The sequence below is a fragment of the Erinaceus europaeus genome, chromosome 23, assembly GCF_950295315.1.
Source record: "Erinaceus europaeus chromosome 23, mEriEur2.1, whole genome shotgun sequence".
Lineage (NCBI taxonomy): Eukaryota > Metazoa > Chordata > Mammalia > Eulipotyphla > Erinaceidae > Erinaceus > Erinaceus europaeus.
Window position 1 is genome coordinate 11,763,075 of NC_080184.1, and position 17,784 is coordinate 11,780,858.

General features: G+C 48.5%; 1 protein-coding gene across 1 annotated transcript in view; it reads left to right on the forward strand.

Annotated features, from left to right (window-relative positions):
* LOC103116154 (complement C3) overlaps positions 1-10,982 on the forward strand; it is a 49,717-nt gene extending 38,735 nt beyond the window's left edge. Inside the window, exons 30-41 of the mRNA XM_016189552.2 lie at positions 253-411; positions 2,756-2,815; positions 2,984-3,074; positions 3,865-3,910; positions 4,071-4,158; positions 4,318-4,404; positions 4,580-4,685; positions 5,039-5,128; positions 6,061-6,147; positions 6,264-6,353; positions 7,883-8,018; positions 10,512-10,982. Coding sequence (XP_016045038.1) covers positions 253-411; positions 2,756-2,815; positions 2,984-3,074; positions 3,865-3,910; positions 4,071-4,158; positions 4,318-4,404; positions 4,580-4,685; positions 5,039-5,128; positions 6,061-6,147; positions 6,264-6,353; positions 7,883-8,018; positions 10,512-10,644 — 1,173 coding nt within the window. The 3' untranslated portion in view covers positions 10,645-10,982. The remainder of the gene's footprint in view (positions 1-252; positions 412-2,755; positions 2,816-2,983; positions 3,075-3,864; positions 3,911-4,070; positions 4,159-4,317; positions 4,405-4,579; positions 4,686-5,038; positions 5,129-6,060; positions 6,148-6,263; positions 6,354-7,882; positions 8,019-10,511) is intronic.
* Positions 10,983-17,784: the final 6,802 nt, after the last annotated feature.

The window sequence follows — 17,784 nt, forward strand, 5'->3', positions numbered from 1 at the left end:
CTGGGGAAACCTGTCCTTGGTACAGGCACTTGGTCAGTTCCGTTGGAGAGCTGTCCATGGTGCTGGCATGTTGTCACTTTAAAGGAGAGCTGTGCATGGTGCTGCTATGTGGTTAGTTCAATGGGAGAAGTGTCCTTGGTACTGACGCATGGTCACTTCAATGGGAGAGCTGTCCTTGGTGCTGACATGTGTCTGAGCCTCTGGGAAAAGCTGTCTATGGTGCTGATCCGTGATCCTCACTCTTATCACCAGGCTACAGTGGTGGCCATTGAGGCCCTCACCCGCTTCTCCGAGGCTGTCCCCTTCATGGGTGCCCAGAATCTCAACATCAAAATCAGTGTCCCCCAGAGAGCCTTGGACCTGATATGGACTATCGATGAACACAACGCCTACCAGCAGCGGTCTGCAAAGGTACCACCCTGGAAGGGTGGATGAGGGCTAGAAGGGTGGCACTGAAAGTGAGATCAAAAGCCATGTCCCTACCCATCTGTGTTTCCAAAATTATCTCCCACCCATTGGCTAGACTGTCTTCATTTTTTTTACTCCTCCGCCAAATATTTTTCCGATCTCCTGTCAAGCATTTTTCTGGGCATTGAGGATACATTCTGAAAGCTCAAGGGCTGGCATAAGGATCCCAGTTCAAGCCCCCGGCTCCCCACCTGCAAGGGAGTTGCTTCACAGGCGGTGAAGCAGGTCTGCAGGTGTCTGTCTTTCTCTCTCCCTCTCTGTCTTCCCCTCCTCTCTCCATTTCTCTCTGTCCTATCCAACAACAACGACATCAATAACCACAACAATGTTAAACAACAAGGGCAACAAAAGGGGAAATATATATATTATTATAATTCATAAATAACACTCTCATGTCTGAGACTTTGAGGCCCAGGTTCAATCCCCAGCACCATCAGAAGCCAGAGTAGAGTATGGCTCTGGCATCTCTCTATCTCTAACTTTCTTTCTCTATGTATCTCTCTCATCAAAAATAAAACATATATAATAAAAAAAAATCAAGGGTGCCAAGTGGTGGCACAACTCGTTAAGCGAATGTGCTACAATGTGCAAGGACCCAGGCTCAAGTCCCCAGGCCCCACCTGCAGGAAGAAAGCTTTTCAAGTGGTGAAGCAGGGTTCCAGGTGTCTCTGTCTCTCTCCCTCTCTATCTCTCCCTTCCTTCTCAATTTCTGGCTGTCTCTATCAAGTAAATAAAGATAAGGAAAAAGAAAGAAAAAAGGTTAAAAAAATAAAACATGGGGATTCAGGTGGTAGTGAAGCAGGCTAAGCCCATGTGGTGTAAATAGTAAGGGCCAGCATGAGGATCCCAGTTCGAGCCCCCGGCTCCCCACCTGCAGGGGAGTCACTTCACAGGCGGTGAAGCAGGTCTGCAGGTGTCTATCTTTCTCTCCCCCTCTCTTTTCCCCTCCTCTCTCCATTTCTGTCTCTCCTATCCAACAACATCATCAATAACAACAATAATAAACACAACAGCAATAAAGACAAGGGCAACAAAAAGGAAATAAATCAATAAATCAATGTTTTTAAAAATATTTATTATTGTGGGGAGTCGGGCGGTAGCGCAGCGGTTTAAGTGCACATGGTGCAAAGCACAAGGATCGGTGTAAGGATCCTGGTTTGAGCCCCCGGCTTCCCACCAGCAGGGAGTCGCTTCACAGGTGGTGAAGCAGGTCTGCAGGTGTCTGTCTTTCTGTCCCCCTATCTATCTTCCCCTCTTCTCTCAGTTTCTCTCTGTCCTATTCAAAAAATTGAAAAAAGTGGCTGCCAGGTACAGTGGATTCATAGTACAGGCACCAAGCCCCAGCGATAACCCTGGAGGCATAAATAAATAAGTAAGTATAAAACATATGTATGTAATTTTTTTAAAATTTTAAAATTCAATACCCCAGAAAGTGATGCAGTGGGCTAAGTATTGGACTCTGGTCCTCTCCCCCTGCCCCAATTTTCCCTCTCTCTCTTTCACACACACACACACACACACACACACACACACACACACACACACACACAGAGATAACAAATAAATAGATCTATTTTTCTGTTTTCTTTTCTTTTCTTTTCTTTTCTTGCCTCCAGTGTTATCACTGAGACTCGTGCCAGCACTACAAATCCACTGCTCCTGGAGACCATTTTTCCCATTTTTGTTGCCCTTGTTGTGATTGTTATTGTTGTTGTTATTGTTGTTATAGCTATTGTTGTTGTTGGACAGGACTGAGATAAATCAAGAGGGGGGAAGACACAGAGGAGGAGAGAAAGATAGACACCTACAGACCTGCTTCATTGCTTGCGAAGCAACCCCCTGCAGGTGGGGAGCTGGGGGCTCAAACCGGGATCCTTACGCTGGTCCTTAGGCTTTGCGCCATGTGCGTTTAACCTTCTGCGCTACTCTCCAGCCCCCCTTCTTTTTTTGTTTTTCTTATAGAGGCTAGACTACTGCTCAGCACTGGCTTATGATGGTGCTGGGAGCTGAACATGGTACCTCAGAGTCTCAGGCATGAAATTCTTTTCTACAATCATTATGCTGTTTCCCCAGCCCAACAGATCTGTTTTTCAAAGTTGGGACTTGGGGGTCAAGCTTAGTGCAAAGCATATGTTTCTCTTGTATAAGGCCTTGGAATTGATCCCCAGAATCCCCCCCAAAAAAATCAAAGTGGAAAAGTAACTCAGTCCTCTGTCCCCACCCACACTGCGTCGGAGCTGTGACCAGCAGCCTCCTTCACTGTTCAACCCCTCCTGGTTCTCTACAGTTCTCTGCCCAGGATGACCTAAAGATTGAGGCCAGCGGTACCGGGAGAGGTACCATCTCGGTGAGTCTGGGGTGTCCCCCTTCCCAAGACCCTCAGCTGGAGCCCAGCTAAACATGCGCTGCCTAGTCAGGCAGGAATAGAATAAAAAATCGAGATTCCTTCCAAGACCTGCCACAAGTCTGTGGTCATTTTGGGTCATTTCAGTTTACACTCTTTCTGGCCCTGCAGATTCTGACAATGTACCATAGGTCTCCGGAGTCCGGAGAGGACACGTGTCACTTGTACCGCCTGAATGTGACTCTTGAGAGCATCTCGAAAGGTGAGCCTGAGGGCCCTGGAGGGAGTGAGCAGGGAAGGAAGCATTGGACTCTCAAGCATGAGGTCTTGAGTCTGATCGCCAGTACTGCAGGTACCAGAGGGAGGGTCTGCTTCTCTCTGCCTCTCTTTCTCATTGATTAATAAGCAAAGATTTATATATATATATGGAGTTGGGCAGTAGCGCAGAGGGTTAAGCGCACATGACGCAAAGCACAAGGGCTGGTGTAAGGATCCCAGTTTGAGCCCCTGGCTTCCCACCTGCAGGGGAGTCGCTTCACAGGTGGTGAAGCAGGTCTGCAGGTGTCTATCTTTCTCTCCCCCTCTCTGTCTTCCTCTCCTCTCTCCATTTCTCTCTGTCCTATCCAACAATGACGACATTAATAACAACAATAATAACTACAAAAATAAAAACAACAAGGGCAACAAAAGGGAATAAATTTAAAATATTTTTAAAAATAAACAAGTAGGGGAATATGACTGCTGAATAAGGCTCTCTGGTCTCTTTATCTCACTCTCACTCTCTCTCTCTCCATCTCTCCATCTTTCCCTCTGTATCCCTCTCATTAGAATAAATTAAATCGAATATTTTAAATAGAATAAAATAATAATGATGTTGATAGTGATAATCAGTAAACAAACCAGAGTTTGAAAGTAAACCGAAGCACAGAGAGGTTAAGCAACTGGCCCTAAGACACACAGCCGACTCAGGACTTGAACCCCGGGAAGTTGGCTCCAAAGACTGTGGGTGGAACCCCACGGACACCCCTATAATACCTGCCTTCTCTCTGCAGCGAGCAAAAGTGGGGAAGAAACCTTCCGGCTTCTGCTGAGAACAAGGTCAGGGCAACAGGCTGGCTGTGGAGTGGGGCGGAGGTGGGTCGAGGAAGCCCCTAACATCTCACTGGTTAGCAAAGAGAACGGCAGAAAAAGGGTGTCCAAGTGGGGAGAGGGAAGGGGACAGTGGGGAGACAGTGACTTGGGGTTGTGTCATGTTCAGGTACCAGGGAGACCGGGAAGCCACCATGAGCCTGTTGGAAGTCGCCCTGCTCACCGGTTTCTCCCCCAACCAAGATGACCTCAAGCAGGTAACCGCAGAGCTGAATGAGGGGCCAGTCTAGGAACATCCCCCCTACCACCATGCTTGCCAGGGCACAAGGTGTATGGGGCGGGGAGCCCAGGTGTATGTCCCTGCACAGAGGGCTCTCTGTCCACCCTCCCCGGTCACCCCCTCTTCTCCGACTCAGCTGACCAACGAAATGGAGACGTATGCCTTCCAGTACGAGACCAAGACAAGCGCCAGTAACAGCACAATTGTGTTTTACCTGGAGAAGGTGAGGTTGCATACACACCCCTCACCCTGGGGTGGGGCTGCCAGGCCGCCTGAGGAGGTCAGTTCCTCCCAGGTGGACCATCTGAGGTCAAGTCCCAGCGGCCAGGGGTCAAGGTCACCGCCCAAGGTCAGTTGACACCAGACTCTCTCTCAGCCACTCTCGCCCTCTCTCGCAGGTGTCCCACGAGGTGGATACGGTGCTGGGCTTCCGGGTCCACAAGCTGCTGCAGTCCGAGTTCCTGCAGGCCGCCCAGGTCACCGTCTATGACTACTACGACCCCTGTGAGCTGGGGATGGCGGTGGGGAGGTGGTGGGAGGGCTGGGAGGGGGGCGTGCAGGGCACAGGGGCGTGGCTTAATGAGGCCTGAGCGGGGCTAGGAGGAGGCTGGCAGGGCACTGAAAGTGGACTGGGTTGGGGGCGTGGCCTGATGGAAGCTGCAAGGTGGGCGGAGCCAAGGGAGAACAAGGGGCGGGGCCAGGGGGCCGGAGCCAGAGAGGGAGGTTCCTGGAGGCAGGATTTAGGGAGCAGAGCCTGGGGGCCCTGTCCTGGAGGGGCAGGGCCAGAAAGGGACCCCCATCCAGGCTGCACCAGCCACCCCCACCCTAGTTTTCACGCCAGGCATTCCCGCCCACAGCCCGAAGATGTAGCGTCTTCTATAACCTGCCCACACAGAGAGCCTCCTTGAGGAAGATCTGTCATAAAGACGTCTGTCGGTGTGCTGAGGGTGAGGTGACCGACCTCCACAGGGCTGGGGTGGGAGGGGAGTCTGGGAGGTTTCCACCCCCTACAGGCTGTCTTCAGAGCTGAATTTAGACACAAAAAGGGAAGGGAAAGAAATAGGGAGACGTAGTTCTGTGGATAAAGCATTGGACTCTCAAGTATGAGGTCCCAAGTCTGATCCCAGCATCACATGTGCCAGAGAGATACCCTGCTTCTCTCTCTATCTGTCTATATCTATCTTTCTCTCTCTCTAATAAATAAATCTCTCTTTTTTTTTAAAAGAATGCATTTATTTATTCATGAGAAAGATAGGAAGAGAGAAAGAACCAGATATCGCTCTGGTACATGTGCTGCTGGGAATCGAATTCAGGACCTCATGGTTGAGAATCCATTGTTTCATCCACTATGCCACCTCCCAGACCACAATAAATCTCTTTTAAAAAATAAATTAAGGGGAGTCGGGCGGTGGCACAGCGGGTTGAGTGCACGTGGCTCAAAGCACAAGGACCAGCCTAAGGATCCTGGTTTGAGCCCCCGACTCCCCACCTGCAGGGGAGTCACTTCACAGGCGGTGAAGCAGGTCTGCAGGTGTCTGTGTTTCTCTCCCCCTCTCTGTCTTCCCCTCCTCTCTCCATTTCTCTCTGTCCTATCCAACAACGAACGATATCAACAACAACAATAATAACCACAACAAGGCTACAACAACAAGGACAACAAAAGGGAAGAGAAATGGCCTCCAGGAGCAGTGGATTCATGGTGCAGGCACTGAGCCCCAGCAATAACCCTGGAGGCATAAATAAATATAAAAATAAATTTAGGAGAGTCGGGCGGTAGCGCAGCAGGTTAATTGCAGGCCCCCCCTTATCAAAAGAGCAGCCAGATAATATATCCTGTCCCCCCCCTCACCCACTACCGCTGTCACCAACCACCTTCCAGAGCAATGCCCCCGCCTGAAAGCGGACAGCAGCAGAATGAAGCAGATGGAGTTCCATGAAGCAGCCTGCGAGTCCGGCATGGACTTCGGTGAATGGGGGGCGAAGAGGGGGTTCTTGGGGGGAGGAGGGAGCCCGTGGAGGCCCAGCTGCAGGTCAGGCACAAAGCAGAGCCCTTCCTCACCTCTCGGGTTCCATTTTCTCCAGTGTACAAAGTGTATCTGGAGGAGGTGGAGAGTTCCGAGTCCAGCCCCTACATCTATTACAACACGCGTCTCCAAGACATCATCAAGAGCGGTAGGTCCAGGCTGGGTTCAGGGCACATGTTACAGAGCTTAAGGACCTGGCTTCAAGTCCCTAGTCCCCACCTATAGGGGGGAAGCCATGAACAGTGAGTCGGGGCTGCCAATGTCTCTCTGTCTCTCTCCTCTCTCTATCTCTCTCTTTCTATATATATATATATATTCTATTTATTTATTAATGAGAGGAATAGGAGGAGAGAGAGAGAGAGGGAGAGAGAAGCAGACATCACTCTGGTACATATGCTCCCAGAGATCAAACTCAGGACCTCATACTTGAGAATCCAGTGCTTGATTTTATTTTTTAAGATTTTGAAAAAATATTTATCTCCTTTTTGTTGCCCTTGCTGTTTTATTTTTTGTGGTTATTATTGTTGTTGTTATTGCTGTCGTCGTTGTTGGATAGGCAGAGAGAAATGGAGAGAGGAGGGGAAGACAGAGAGGGGGAAAGACAGACACCTGCAGACCTGCTTCACCGCCTGGGAAGCGACTCCCCTGCAGGTGGGGAGCCAGGGGCTGGAACCGGGATCCTTACATCAGTCCTTGCGCTTTGTGCCACATGCGCTTACCCTGCTACACTACCGCCTGACTCCCAATGCTTTATTTTTTTAAAGATTTTTTTTTCTCAATCATTGCTTTATAGTCCTTCCAGCCCAAAAGCAGGACATTCTATCTGGAGGGTTGGTTTCCCTATTATTTAGGGAGACACTTTTTTTCTTTTTATTTCTTTATTGGGAAATTAATGTTTTACTTTCGACAGAAAATACAATAGTTTATACATGCATAACTTTTCCTAGTTTTCCGTATAACAATACAACCCCCACTAGGTCCTCTGTCATCGTTTTTTGGACCAGTATTCTCCCACCCCAGTCTTTTACTTTGTTGCAATACACCAATTACAGTTTTTTGTAAGATTTTATCTATTAATGAGAAAGACTGGAAAAGAGAGACATGTGCTGCCAGAGATTGAACTCGGGACCTCATGCCTGAGAGTCCAATGCTTTATTCACTGCGTCATCTCCAGGACCACTCTCTCTCCCTCTCTAACTCCTCTTTCCCTCTCCGTTTCTCTTTGTCTCTACCCAATAAATAAGTAAAAGCAATGAGAGAGAGAGAGAGGGAGGCAGGCCAGGCGGTGATACACCAAGTTAAGCACTTACATTACACTGCGCAAGGACGTAGGTTCAAGCCCTCGGTCCCCACCTGCAGAGGGAAGCTTCACAAACGGTGAAGCAGGTCTGCAAGCGTCTCTCTTTCTCTCACTCTCTCTCTCCTACCCCTCTCCATTTCTCAGTCCTATCAAAAAACAGAGGGGAAGAAAAAAAGGGGGGGAAGCTGTGGATTCTTCCTGCAGGCACCAAGACCCAACTATCACCCTGGTGGCAATAAATTAAAAAGAAAAAGAAAAGAAAGAGAGAAAGTAGTGGATCCCTAGCCAGAAAGGAAGACAGTCCCAATGGGATGGCAGAGCTAAGCCAGAACATGCTCTCACACATTTGGGGGTATGGGGGGCACCCCCATCTTCAGGCACTGACCCCGCCAAAGCCGGCGCCAGAAAGAAATTCATCTCACACGCTACATGCCACGCGGCGCTGAGGCTGCAAGAAGGCCAGACCTATCTCATCATGGGCCACGCCTCCGACCTGTGGAAAATCAAGTCTGCGTACGTAGGGGTGGGAGCCCCCCCTAAGCACTGGGCCCCCCACACACACCTATCCCTGCAATGCCTGGCCCCGCCCCCATCAGGCGGGCTCTGCCCAATCAGATCCCCTACAGGGCCCTCTGCTTTGCTTAACCACGCCCCCGACCCTGTCCACCTAGCCTCACCCCCCACAAGGACCCACCCCCTAGGCTCCTGCATATTCACTTCAGACCCCCCCCAAGCCCCGCCCACTGGAGGTCCCTGCCGCACTTCCCCTGCCCAATCAGGACCCACCCCTTTGATAATCGCTTTCCTCACCACCCAATCCCGGGTCACACATGTTAACAGGATGGATTTTTGATTTTTCTTTTTCACCCCAGATGCCTGCTCAGCTCAGGCTGGTTGGTGGTGGTGCTGGGGATTGAACCTGGGGCTTCAGAGTTTCAGGCAGGAAGGGTTTTTTTTTTTTTTTTGCAGAACCATGATGCTACCTCTCCAGCCTTCATTTCTTTTCATTTCTTTCTTTCGAAAAGATTGATTTTGGGAGTTGGGCGGTAGCGCAACGGGTTAAGCGCAGGTGGCGCCAAACGCAAGGACCCCAGTTTGAGCCCCCGACTCCCCACCTGCAGGGGAGTCGCTTCACAGGAGGTGAAGCTGGTCTGCAGGTGTTTGTCTTTCTCCCTTCTTCTCTGTCTTCCCCTCCTCTCTCCATTTCTCTCTGTCCTATCCAACAACGACGATATCATCATCAACAACAATAACACAGCAATAAAACAGCAAGGCAACAAAAAGGAATAAATATTTTTTTTAATTTTTAAAAAGAAAAAGTGGCCTAGGGAGGTGGCATGTTGGGTAAGCCTTGGACTCTCTAACATGTGGTCCTGAATGGGATTCCAGGCATCTCCTGTATCAGAGTCGTCTCCCTCTCTCTTTATCTCTCTCATTATATAAATATTTTAATGTTTATTTAAAAGTGAGAGATACAGAAAGACCAGAACACTGCTCAGCTCTGGCTTATGATGGTGCAGGGGGTTGAACGTAGGGTCTCTACGGCTCCAGTCATGAAAGTTACTTTGCATAACCATTATGTTATTCCCCAGCACCAATTAATCTTCCTTTTTTTTTTCCAGAGCACTGAGTAGCTCTGGTTTGTGGTGGTGCAGGGGGGTTGAACCAAGGACTTTGGAACCTCAGGCATCAGAATCTTTTTTAACCATTATACTGTCTACCTCCACGCCAACAAATCTTTAAAATAAATACATGTTGTGGGGCCGGGTGGTGGCACACCTGGTTGAGCATACATGTTACAATGGTCAAGGACGTAGGTTTGAGCCCCTGGTCCCCACCTGCGGGGGGGAAAGCTTTGCAAGTGGTGAAGCAGTGCTGCTGGTGTCTCTCGGTCTCTCTCCCTCTCTAAGACCCCCTTCTCCCTTGATTTCTGGCTCTCTCTATCCAACAAATAAAGATAATTTTTTAATTTAATAAATAAATAAATACACATTGCCAAGTGAAAAGACCCAGGTTCAAGCCCCCAGTCTCCACCTGAATAGAGAAAGCTTCTCTAGTGGGGAAAAAAAGAGTAAAAACAACATTGCTGCCAGATTGTGTCTCTTTCTATCTCTCTCTCTCTCTCTCTTTTCTCCTTCCCTCTTAATTATTCTCCACCCTATCAAATACATGAAGAACTTTAACATATGTAAAGTGAAAGGAAAAGACAGACATAAAAAATGGTAACAGAGAAAGGGTGACTTGACTTTGTTTTGTAAGATGTATTTATTTCATGAGAGAGTGTATCCCTCTGGTACATGTGATGCCAAGGATGAAACTCAGAATCTCAGTCTTGAAATTTACCTGGGGCAGGTCAGCCCTAAATCACCCTCCATGGGGCTCCCTGAGAGCTGTGCATGGTGCTGAGAGGAGAGACCCCACAGCCCTGCCCCACCCTCCATGGGCTCCCTGGGTGCTGTGCATGGTGCTGAGAGAGGAGAGACCCCACAGCCCTGCCCACCCTCCATGGGGGTCTCCCTGGGTGCTGTGCCTGGTGCTGAGAGAGGAGAGACCCCACAGCCCTGCGCACCCTCCGTTGGCTCCCTGGGTGCTGTGCAGGGTGCTGAGAGAGGAGAGACCCCACAGCCCTGCCCACCCTCCATGGGGCTCCCTGGGTGCTGTCCATGGTGCTGAGAGAAGAGAGACCCCACAGCCCTGCCCACCCTCCATGGGGCTCCCTGGGTGCTGTCCATGGTGCTGAGAGAGGAGAGACTCCCACAGCCCTACCCACCCTCCATGGGGCTCCCTGGGTGCTGTGCTAGGGAGAGACAGAATCATGATTCTTCAATGCTCTCCTACCTGAGATTCTGAGGTCTCAAGTTCAATCCCCAGCACCACCAAAAGCCAGAGCTGAGCAGGGCTCTGGTTTCTGAGAAAGAAAGATACCAAACAGGACAGAAAGGAAGGGCATGGTGGTCTCGGGGACTCCAGAAACCCCTCACTCTGCTTGCTGCCTCTCATCCTCAGTTACTCTTACGTTCTGGGCAAGAATACTTTTGTTATGCGTTGGCCTGCAGACCAGGATGCTTCAAAGAAGGGACTCCTGGACCAGATGGAGAGCTTTGCTGAATACATGCGTGCTCATGGCTGTGAGACCTAGGACAACTGGGGCAAAAAGACCCGGATCAAAGCCCCAGGTCATCGCAGAGGAGCAGCTGAAATGGGGGAGGAAGGGCTTCACAAGCAGTGGGGTGTATTTCTCCTCTCACTCCCTCTCTCAATTTCTCTCCTTCTCTGTCTCTCTCCATCAAAAAAACAAACAAGCAACCCAGGAAGGGGTGCAGTGCATAAACTATCACACTCTCAAGCTTGAGTTTTTGAGTTTAATTCCAGGCATCGCATGTGCCAGAGGGAGGCTCTGTTTCTCTCTTCATTTCTCTCTCTCTATCTATCTATCTATCTACCTCTATTCTATCACACACACACAAATAAATAAATAATTTTAAATGACACCTTTATTTATTTATTTATTCTATTCTGTTGCCCTTGTAGTTTTATTGTTGTAGTTATTGATGTCATCATTGTTGGATAGGACAGAGAGAAATCAAGAGAAGACGGGAAGACAGAGAGAAGGAGAGAAAGACAGACACCTGTAGACCTGCTTCACCGCTTGTGAAGTGACACCCCCCCCACTGCAGGTGGGAGCCAGGGGCTGGAACGGGGATCCTTACGCCGGTCCTTGCGATTTGCAGCACGTGTGTTTAACCCGCTGCGCTACCGCCCAACTCCCATAAATATTTTTTTTTAAGAATGAGCAACAAATATTGTCATGTTTGTTTACTGAGCCAGCAAAATAAATCACTGATACAATGCTAAGTGGATAACCCCACAAGGTGATCCAGCGTCCCAGGTGGGCAAGACCACCTCTCTGGGCATCCCCATGAGAGAGCTCTCTCCAGGTGAGTGAGGGGACTGAGGGCAGCCAGAGATGGGGGCGGCACTACCAGGCTCTCTAGCCCTGGAACCACTTGGCAGCACCACGGACAGCACTGAGGAACTTACATGAATGGTGGAGCAGGGCTGTGAGGGGGCTCCAGGACATAGTGGTGAGGTTACCTGCCCAGGGAGGTCAGGATGGAATCATAGTGGTGTCTGCAACTTGGTGGCTGAAAGGCAGTGATACAGGAGCAGGGCGGTGGCCAGTGGGTTTAGCGCACACGGCGGACCAGCATAGGATCCCAGTTCGAGCCCCGGCTCCCCACCTGCAGGGAGTCGCTTCACAGGCAGTGAAGCAGGTCTGCAGGTGTCTGTCTTTCTCTCCTCCTCTCTGTCTTCCCCTCCTCTCTCCACTTCTCTCTGTCCTATCCAACAACGTCGACATCAATATCAACAACAATAATAACTACAAGGGCAACAAAAGGGAATAAATAAATGAATATATTTTTAAAATCATTAATAAAAATGAAGTTTTTAGGGGCCAGGTGGTGGCGCACCTGGTTAAGCACACACACTACAGTGCACAAAGACCTGGGTTCAAGACCCTGGACCCCACCTGCAGGGGAAAGTTTCTGTCTCTATCCAATAATAATTTTTAAAACAAAATAAAAATAAATAAATAAATTTTTTAATATCTTTAATGTAAATACCTACCACAGCACTTCATAAAAGGTGGGAAATTTCAGCTCAAGAGGCACCTCCTCCAGGAAGCCCTACCTGACCACTCTCCCAACTCAGATTCCCAGAGGTTATTATTTATTCATATCATATCACTGTTCAGCTCTGGGTGATGGTAGTGCCCTTAATCATGAGGTCCAGAGTTTGAGACCCACCATCACATGTGCCAGAGTAATGCTATAGTTCTCTCTCTCTTTTTTTTCAAAATGTTTTATTATCTTTATTTTTATTTATTGAATAGAGACAACCAGAAATCAAGAGGGAAGGAGGTGATAGAGAGGGGAAGACAGAAAGAAAGACACCTGAAACTGTGCTTCACCACTCACAAAGCTTTCCCCTTGCAGGTGGGGACTGAGGGCTTGAACCTGGGTCCTTGCGCACTGTAACATGTGTTAACCAGGTGCACCACCACCCACCCTCTATGCTCTGGTTCTCTCACTGTCATTCATAAATAAATAGTTTGGGTCTGGGTGGTGGCCAACCTGGCTGAGCGCACAAGTTACCAGGCACAAAAACCTGGGTTCAAGCCCTTGTCCCCACCTGCAAGGGGGGAGGCTTCATGAGTGGTGAAGCAGGGCTACAGGTGTCTCTCTTTCCTTCTCTCTTTTTCTGTCTTTTTGATAGAGGGTGAGAAAAAGAGAGACACCTGTAACACTGCTCCACCACTCTGGAAACTTCCTCCTTGCAGGTGGGGATCAGAGGCTTGAACTTGGGTCTTAATGGGCGGGAGAGACAGCACAGGGGTTTTGCAAAAGACACTCCTGACTGTGGCTCCCAGGTCCCAAGTTCCATCCCCACCATCAGCCAAAACTGAGCAGTGCTCTAGTATCTCTCTCTTTCTCTCTCCCTCTCCCTCTCCCTCTCCCTCTCCCTCTCCCTCTCCCTCACTCTCTTCTCCTTAAGATAAAAATAAAATGGGGGTCGGGCAGTGGCGCAGTGGGTTAAACGCACGTGGCGCAAAGCACAAGGACTGGCCTAAGGATCCCGGTTCGAGCCCCCGGCTCCCCACCTGCAGGGGAGTCGCTTTACAGGCGGTGAAGCAGGTCTGCAGGTGTCTCTCTTTCTCAACCCCCCCTGTCGTCCCCTCCTCTCTCTATTTCTCTCTGTCCTATCCAACAATGACCAACATCAACAATGGTAATAATAATAATAACCACAACGAGGCTACAACAAGGGCAACAAAGGGGGGAAGAAATGGCCTCCAGGAGCGGTGGATTCATGGTGCAGGCACCAAGCCCAGCAATAACCCTGGAGGGAAAAAAAAAAGATAAAAATAAAATATATCTTAGTAAGTTAATTAACCACCTTAATGGGGGATGCTTCATGAGCAGTTTTCTCTCTTTCTCTCTCCCTCTCTATTTCCCATTCCCTCTCCAACTCTCTCTGTCCGATCAAGTGTAGTAGAAAGGAAAAGAAACAAGAAAAGAAAAAAAAATGAATGGCCATCCAGGAGCTGTAGTTTCATAGTACCAGCATAACACTGCTGGCAATAATTAATTAATTAACTAATTAATTAATTAATTACATAACAAGGAGCAGGATCTAGCCCACCCAGTACACTGCATACCTTACTTTTCTTTCTTTTCTTCTTTTTTTCCCCCACCTTTATTTATTTTACCAGAGCACTGGTTTTTGGTGGTGCAGGGGATTGAACCAGGGACTTGAGAGCCTCGGTCAGAAGAATCTTTACACTTTTAAAGAGTTATTTATTATTATTATTATTATTATTATTTTAGATAGGACAGAGAGAAATGGAGAGAGGAAGGAAAGACAGAGAGGGGGAGAGAAAGACAGACACCTGCAGACCTGCTTCACCGCTTGTGAAGTGACTCCCCTGCAGGTGAGGAGCCCAGGGCTTGAACTGGGATCCTTACACCGGTCCTTGCACTAGTTCTTTATTATTATTATCTTTATTTATTATTGGATAGATAAAGCCAGAAATTGAGAGGGTAAGGGGGAGACAGAGAGATAAAGAGACAGAGAGATACCTGCAGCCCTGCTTCACCATTCATGAAGCTTTCCCCCTGCAGGTGGGGACCAGGGGCTTGAGCTCGAGTCCTTGCACACTGTAACTAGGCGTGCCATGATCTGCTCCCAGGCAGGAGAATCTCTTTGTAGAGCCAGGATAGTGACAGAGAGAAACTGAGAGGGTTGGTGAGATATAGAGAGTCACCTGGAGCTGGGGAGATAGCATAATGGTTCTGCAAAGAGACTCTCATGCCTGAGGCTCCAGAAGTCCCACCATAAGCAAGAGCTGAGCAGTGCTCTACTAAAAAAAAAAAAAAAAAAAAAAAAAAAAAGGGCAGGGGCCGGTGGTACCAAAGCGTGTTAAGCACACTTGGCACAAAGCACAAGGACTGGCATAAGGATCCCAGTTCAAGCCCCTGGGTCCCCACCTGTAGGGAGGGGGTCTCTTCACAGGCGGTGAAGCAGGTCTGCAGGTGTCTATCTTTCTCTCCCCCTCTCTGTCTTCCCCTCCTCTCTCCATTTCTCTCTGTCCTATCCAACAACAGCAACAGTAATAACAACAGCAATAATAAACATCAAGGGCAACTAAAGGGAAAAAATAGCCTCCAGAAACAGTGGATTCGTAGTGCAGGCACTGAGCCCCAGCAATAATCCTGGAGGAGAGAGAGAGAGAGAGAGACCTGTAACCCTGCTTCACCACTAATGAAGGTGGGGACTTGAACCTGGGTCCCTATGCACTGTAAGGTGTGCGCTTAACCAGGTGCACCACCACCCAGTCCCAACTGCAAGTTTTACCCTACATGAGGCCTGGGGTCCGAGCCTCCAGCCATCACATGCAAGCACCAGGCAAAGAGGAAGCTTCAAGAATGGTGGAGCAGTGGTCCGGGAGGTGGTGCAGTGATAAAGCTTTGGACTCTCAAGCATGAGGTCCTGAGTTCGATCCCCAGTAGCACATGTGCCAGAGTGATGTCTGGTTCTTTCTCTCTCCTCCTGTCTTTCTCATAAATAAATAAAATCTTTAAAGAAGAAAGAAAGAATGGTGGTCTAATGCTGTGGTGTCTCTCCTCCTTTCCTGTCTCTCTCGTCTCTGTCTCTATCTAAATATAAATGGACTAGGGAACTATCCTCAGGGTTATGCACAATGACTTTCAGGACTGAGGCTCCAGCATCCCAGGTTCAATTCCCAGCACCACCCTAAGCCAGAGGTGAGCAGGGCTCTGGGGAAAATAATTATTTATAATAATAATTAACAATATAAATAATTATATAAATAACACTGTGTGAGTCAGTGGAAGGGATATGCTGCAACACTGTGGAGGCCTAGGTCATAAAGAGATACAGTTTCCACCAGGAAAGAAAAATTCAAGACTCCTCTCCGGGAGGGAGAGATAAAGGCTTTCCACTACTGGGCAACAGCGCCACCTGCTGGCCTAGATGACATGCAGCCCCTGCCTGACAGAGAAGCCTGAGCCAACCAGCCACCACCGGGTTACCCCGACAGGCTGGGTGGCCCAGGAGATGGTACAGTGGATCAAGTGCTGGACTCTCAAGCATGAGGTCCCAAGTTCGATTCCCTGGTTTCACAGTTGCCAGATGGAGGGTCTATTTCTCTTTATCTCTCCTCTATTAAATAATAAGTATCCTTTCTTTTTTCTTTTTTTTTTTTTTCAGCCCTCAGCTCTCATCATCTTACCCTTCACTGTTTAAGGACAAAATGTTGTCCCTTGTGGGAAGGCACTGAGGTCTGGGGTGATTTGCTATGCAGCCAAAAAGAAACAGTTACAATTGGGAACAACAGTTTCTTTTTTTTTTTTTTTAAGCTTTATTTTATTATTATTTTTTTAACCAGAGCACGGCTCAGCTCTGGCTTATGGTGGTATGGGGGATTGAACCTGGGACTTCAGAACCTCAGGCATGAGAGTCTTTTGCATAACCATTATGCTATCTACCCTCACCCAGGAACAACAGTTTCAACCCTCACAACCTCAGGGCCTTTGCATCTGTCTCTCTCTCTCACACACACTCACTCTCTCACTCTCTCTCTCCTCTCTCTCTCTCTCACACTCTCTCTCACTCTCTCTCTCTCTCTGTCAGGAACTCCCTTCCGTACCTCCATGCTATCTCCCCTGCAGATGTTACTCTGTGAACCCCTTTTTTCATCTCCAAATTCATTTTTTCATTTTTTAAAGATTTTATTTATTTATGATCTTTCTTCTGACCCTTGCTCTCTTCTCACAAAAAAAAAAAAAAAAGAAAGAAAAGAAAAAGGGTGGGGGCTAGGCGGGGGCACACTTGAGTTAAGCACATACACTACAGTGCACAAGGACCTGGGTTCAAGCCCCTGCTCTCCATTTGCAGGGGAGAAGGTTCACAGAGTGGTAAAGCAGGGCTTCAGGTGTCTGTCTTTCCCTCTCTGTCTTCCCCTCCCCTCTCAATTTCTCTGTTTCTATCCAATAATAAATAAAAATATTTTTAAAAAAGAAAGAAAGAAAGAAAGAAAGAGGGAGCCAGGCAGTAGCGCAGCAGGTTAAGTTCACGTGATGCAAAGTGGGCATAAGAATCCCGGTTCAAGCCCCCGGCTCCCCACCTGCAGGGGAGTCGCTTCACAGGCAATGAAGCAGGTCTGCAGGTGTCTGTCTTTCTCTCCCCCTCTCTGTCTTCTCCTCCTCTCTCCATTTCTCTCTGTCCTATCCAACATCAATAACAACAACAATAACTACAACAATAAAATAACAAGGGCAACATAAGGGAATAAATAAGTAAATATTTTTTAATTTAAAAAAAGGAAGAAGGAAATGGGGGGGTGGGGAAACAGCATAGTCATTCTGCAAACAGACTCATTGGATTGAGGCTCTGAGGTCCCAGGTTCAATCCCCAGCACCACCAGAAGTCAGAGCTGATCAGGGCTCTGGGGTGGGGCAGTAAAAAGAAAGAGGAGGAAGAGGAGGAGGCAGCTAGGAAAAAAAGAAGCTCAAACTTCAAGAACTTTGAAGAAACTGCCTCTTCTTCCAGGAAGCCCTCTCAGATGCCTCCATCTGTCACCCTCACTTGGCCTGGATGGGTGGTTGAAAGCAATTATTATCAAAAAAAAAAAAACCTTGGGATTAACAATATCAAAGTCACTCGAACCTCTAGATTTGGGAATAAACATAAGCTAAGAACAAAGGACCAAAGAATCTGGTTTTTTTTTTTGGGGGGGTGGAGGAGGGCTTGTCTGTTTAAATAGACAGCAAGGCAGAGAGAGAGAGAGAGAGGCCACACACCGAAGTTTCTTTCACTGCAATGGAGCCGAGGCTCGAACCCGGGTCTGCCCTGGGCAAACCAAAGCACTATCCAGGTGAGATATTTGGCCGCCCTCTCCTCTGCCCTTGTTGCTTTTTATTACTGTTGTTATTGTTATTGATGATGATGATGCCGTCTTTGTTGGATAGGACAGAGAGAAATGGAGAGAGGAGGGGAAGACAGGGGGAGAGAAAGACAGACACCTGCAGACCTGCTTCACCGCCTGTGAAGCGACTCCCCTGCAGGTGGGGAGTCAGGGGCTTGAACCGGGAATCTTCCGATGGTCCTTGGGCTTTGCGCCACATGTGCTTAACCCTCTGTGCTACCGCCTGACTCCCTACACTTAGACTTTACCACATCAATAGAAACGCCACCC